The sequence below is a fragment of the Haliotis asinina genome, chromosome 15 (genome assembly GCF_037392515.1).
Source record: "Haliotis asinina isolate JCU_RB_2024 chromosome 15, JCU_Hal_asi_v2, whole genome shotgun sequence".
Classification (NCBI taxonomy): domain Eukaryota; kingdom Metazoa; phylum Mollusca; class Gastropoda; order Lepetellida; family Haliotidae; genus Haliotis; species Haliotis asinina.
Window position 1 is genome coordinate 50,350,711 of NC_090294.1, and position 3,714 is coordinate 50,354,424.

Below are 3,714 nucleotides of genomic sequence, written 5' to 3' on the forward strand. Positions count from 1 at the left end.
TTAATGACCTCTGTAGTAAAGAATGATTGAAGGGAAAGTTGCTTTGGGCATATTAGCAGTAACAGAATAGATTTCTTGAAACATGACTGCTTTTTTTCCACACAGTCACTGTTTATAAAGGTAATTAGTCCCCAAATTAATTATCTTCGTCAAACCACCGAGAATAAATGTCATCGTTTTATAACAGCTATGCTTACTACTGTTACGCTTTATCTGAAAATAGGCAACCACCTCAGATTTACGACAACCTAATCCTACCACTTTCCTAATTCTACCACTTTCGTGGAATAAATATTTTTCGGCGAGATTTAATTTGCCAGTGCTTTTTTTGCATTTTCTCGTTATTCCAATTAATTTCTCTTTGCTTCGATTAATTTCTCATGTCTTTGAACAAGATAAATAACGAGAAAATATCCCCAAAGCACGGACAAAACAATTGAAAGCACTGACACATTTCACTGAAAAGAACATTTTAACAACAAAAGTGGCGATCCGTGAAGGTCCGGGGTAGAATAGGCCTTCAGCAACCGATGCTTGCCATAAAAGGCGACTATGCTTGTCGTAAGAGGCGAGTAATGGGGTCGGGTCAGACTCGCTGACTTTGCTGACACATGTCATCGGTTCCTATTTGCGAAGGTCGATGTTCATGCTGTTGATCACTGGATTGTCTGGTCCAGACTCGATTATTTACAAACGGCCGCCATATAGCTGGAATATTACGGAGTGCGGCGTAAAACTGAACTCACTGACGTGGCAGGATTAGGTTTCCTTACAGATTATAGTTTAACTGCGATACCTTTGATAAAGAACAACGGTCTTGAACACGTCAGAGCCAAAATATGTGTCATTTAAGGAATTGATTTTGTCACTGTTGTTTACCATTATAACATACTGTTAGCATGACATTACTGCGGTACATGTTGCCTGTTGCTCCGCTTTCCACACAATAGCTCTGAGGCATAACTTATAGCACTTACTTGTACGAATTCTATCCGCATTGTAGAAGATGCTTTGGACCGTAGGCCTCACAAACTGACCAGCTGATGTTTCACAGAACACCACAAGAATAAGCACGCATTTTCTCCATCTATCCAGCATGTTCTCCTGATTCAAACGTTAGTATGAAACCAGTCTGTCAATTAATGCCCCCTTTATAGTGAAACGCCACTGGAAAACTATTTCATCATTGTAAGTGACATCTTTATCTTACTTTAGATTGATTAGGTACGTGCGACCGACGTCTGTGTCCATACAAGAAGAAGTCTTCCTTTGGCTGACATAATGTTGCCGCAGGCGATGATACGTCTCCTTATACGATGTCACAGCCGTTGATGAGTGTCTGTGACGTCACAGTGTAGGTGTTGTGATGTTATGTGATATATAAGGCGTTATCGTACAATGCGACCCGGTGTGTTTACAAAACAATGGTAATTCACATTCAGATACCATTGTGCAACCATATCATGGTGGGGTACATGCATACGTAAGTCAGAGTAATTCAGTGTATAACGGGTGGTATATGAGACTTTAAGCTGTTTACATCCATTTATCTTGTTGATAAGTTGTGTGGACTGGTGGGTTGTGGTCGCAAGTGGAAATGATGTGCAGTCCATCACAAGGACTCCATGGCTCAGAACCTTTCAATATCCTTCTTAAGTGTGTGAATACAGAGAGTTATTTAACACTGGTTCTGAAATCATCTGAGTCGGACAAAATAGTTACTGGGAAAAAACGAATGACCAAAACAAGAACAGAAATATCAACGAGAGATGACAAAACTTACTGGATGATCAACTTACACAACAGCGAAGTGTCGGTATAGGTTTTTTACACCGTTTTCATACATACAGAACCTCGCTCTTGTGAAAGTTGGTCATCCATAAACTTTTGTCACCTCCATACCACAAACTTCTAAAATGCAACTCAAACAAATCAAGAACTGTTACTGGACAGATGAGAGAGTTTTAACAGCTTCTATGAAGACATAAGTATGTTTATTACATTCGTTTCTTTTGACAGAAACGTTTGAAGATAGGACAAGGTAAGAAGATAAGAATTCTTCACTTTGATCATAGTCAATGTGTTAAGAATGGGCTTATGAAGTTCATAAGGCATGTTCCTTCTGCATGTGTCAGTTGGCAAGCAGTGACACGGTCTTCCAAGAAAGGGGAAGCTGAAATGAGAGTGAGTTGAGTTTTACGCCGCATTCAGCAGTATTCAAGCTATTTGGCGACGGTAAATAATCGAGACTGGACCAGACAATCCTGTGATCAACAGCATGAACATCGATATGCGCGATTGGGAACCGATGACGTGTCAACAAAGTCAGCGAGCCTGACCACCCGATTCCCGACATTCGCATCTCACTACAAGCATAGTCATATTCTGTGGCAAGCATGGGTTGCTGAAGGCGTGTTCTGTTCCGCATATTCAAGGATCTGGAGCTGAAAAGAAAGAAATGTGTAATAAATATGATTCAAGCATGAGGATTCGAACATCTATATGATTTGCAAGTCCCGCGTTCCATATTTTCCATATTTTCAAATCTGTATCACGAAGAAAAGGTTGCTTTATTAACATTTCACAAAAAAATTCATTTGGTTTACTTTGACCTCTTGACCGGCATGAAGACCTTGGTTCGACCCTGAAGAAAGGTCGGTCAAATTGTAGATTTTTATAAAACACTTTCCTTTGTGTGAATGTTTTATCGTGGTGGCAATTTTTCTCTTGATATAAATGTTGAAAAAAATATTCCCTTGACAAAACAAACTGAGTTGAAACAGTACATATGTCTTGCGAATGAGATCAAAATATATTCAACACAATAGTTAACTACCACCCCAGTTTAAAAAAGAACAACAACATTTAACAGTACATATTATGATCCATATGCTACTTAAATATTGAATAATGGGATGGCCATCGACGTTTATGTTGAGTATGTATGTTCATTCTAAATTACAGTCATCTTAAAATATACTGTATTATATAATGCGCGCGCTAGTATTAGGTACTGGAACTCAGATAAATGAAAACGACAAACATTCCATTCCATAAAGTTTTACTCTTCAAAACCCTCAAAACAGATTAGTGCTACAGACGTGTGTAGGATGTCGGCCTGATTTTGGCACTTTTGAAAGGTCCACTAACTGTTGTGCTTTACTTGATTTCATTCCATGTTTTGTCTAATGTACGGCGTCTGGCAACATTCCAGCTATATTTCGGCGATCTGTAAATAATCGAATCTGTCCAGACAATCCAGTGATGAACAGAATGAGCAGCGTTATACGTAAATCGCATAGGATGACATGTATCAACCAAGTCAGCGATCCCCTTAATCGCCTCCTACAACACGGGTTGATGAAGAACAGTTCTAACTGACAATCGACCTCTTTCGGGGTGTCCAATATCAGCGCGGAGAGTACAGGACTGATTGATTTGAAAGCAGGATGAAATGCAATTGAAAGACGGATCATACTTCTGTAAAGTTATTGCACCACCCTTTGATTGAGTTAACCACACTTCACACTGTCTTATCTGGACTAAAGTTTGCAAGGCGTGGGGATCGACGTTGTGTTTTCCAAGACGACCTCATCAATAACATATCATCAATGAAGCACGTATGTGTCGACATCTTAGGCCGCCGACCACGCCGGCTGACCATGTACTGCAAGAGGTGTGACAGGTTCGTTGCTGTACTTATCCAAAGATGCC

The 3,714-nt window shown here is 39.8% G+C and overlaps 1 protein-coding gene across 1 annotated transcript in view; it reads right to left on the reverse strand.

The window, feature by feature from the left end:
* LOC137265452 (peroxidasin homolog pxn-2-like) overlaps positions 1-1,113 on the reverse strand; it is a 14,238-nt gene extending 13,125 nt beyond the window's left edge. The window contains exon 1 of the mRNA XM_067800854.1: positions 978-1,113. Within this exon, the coding sequence (XP_067656955.1) occupies positions 978-1,098 (121 nt within the window). The 5' untranslated portion in view covers positions 1,099-1,113. The remainder of the gene's footprint in view (positions 1-977) is intronic.
* Between the last annotated feature and the right edge of the window lie 2,601 nt (positions 1,114-3,714).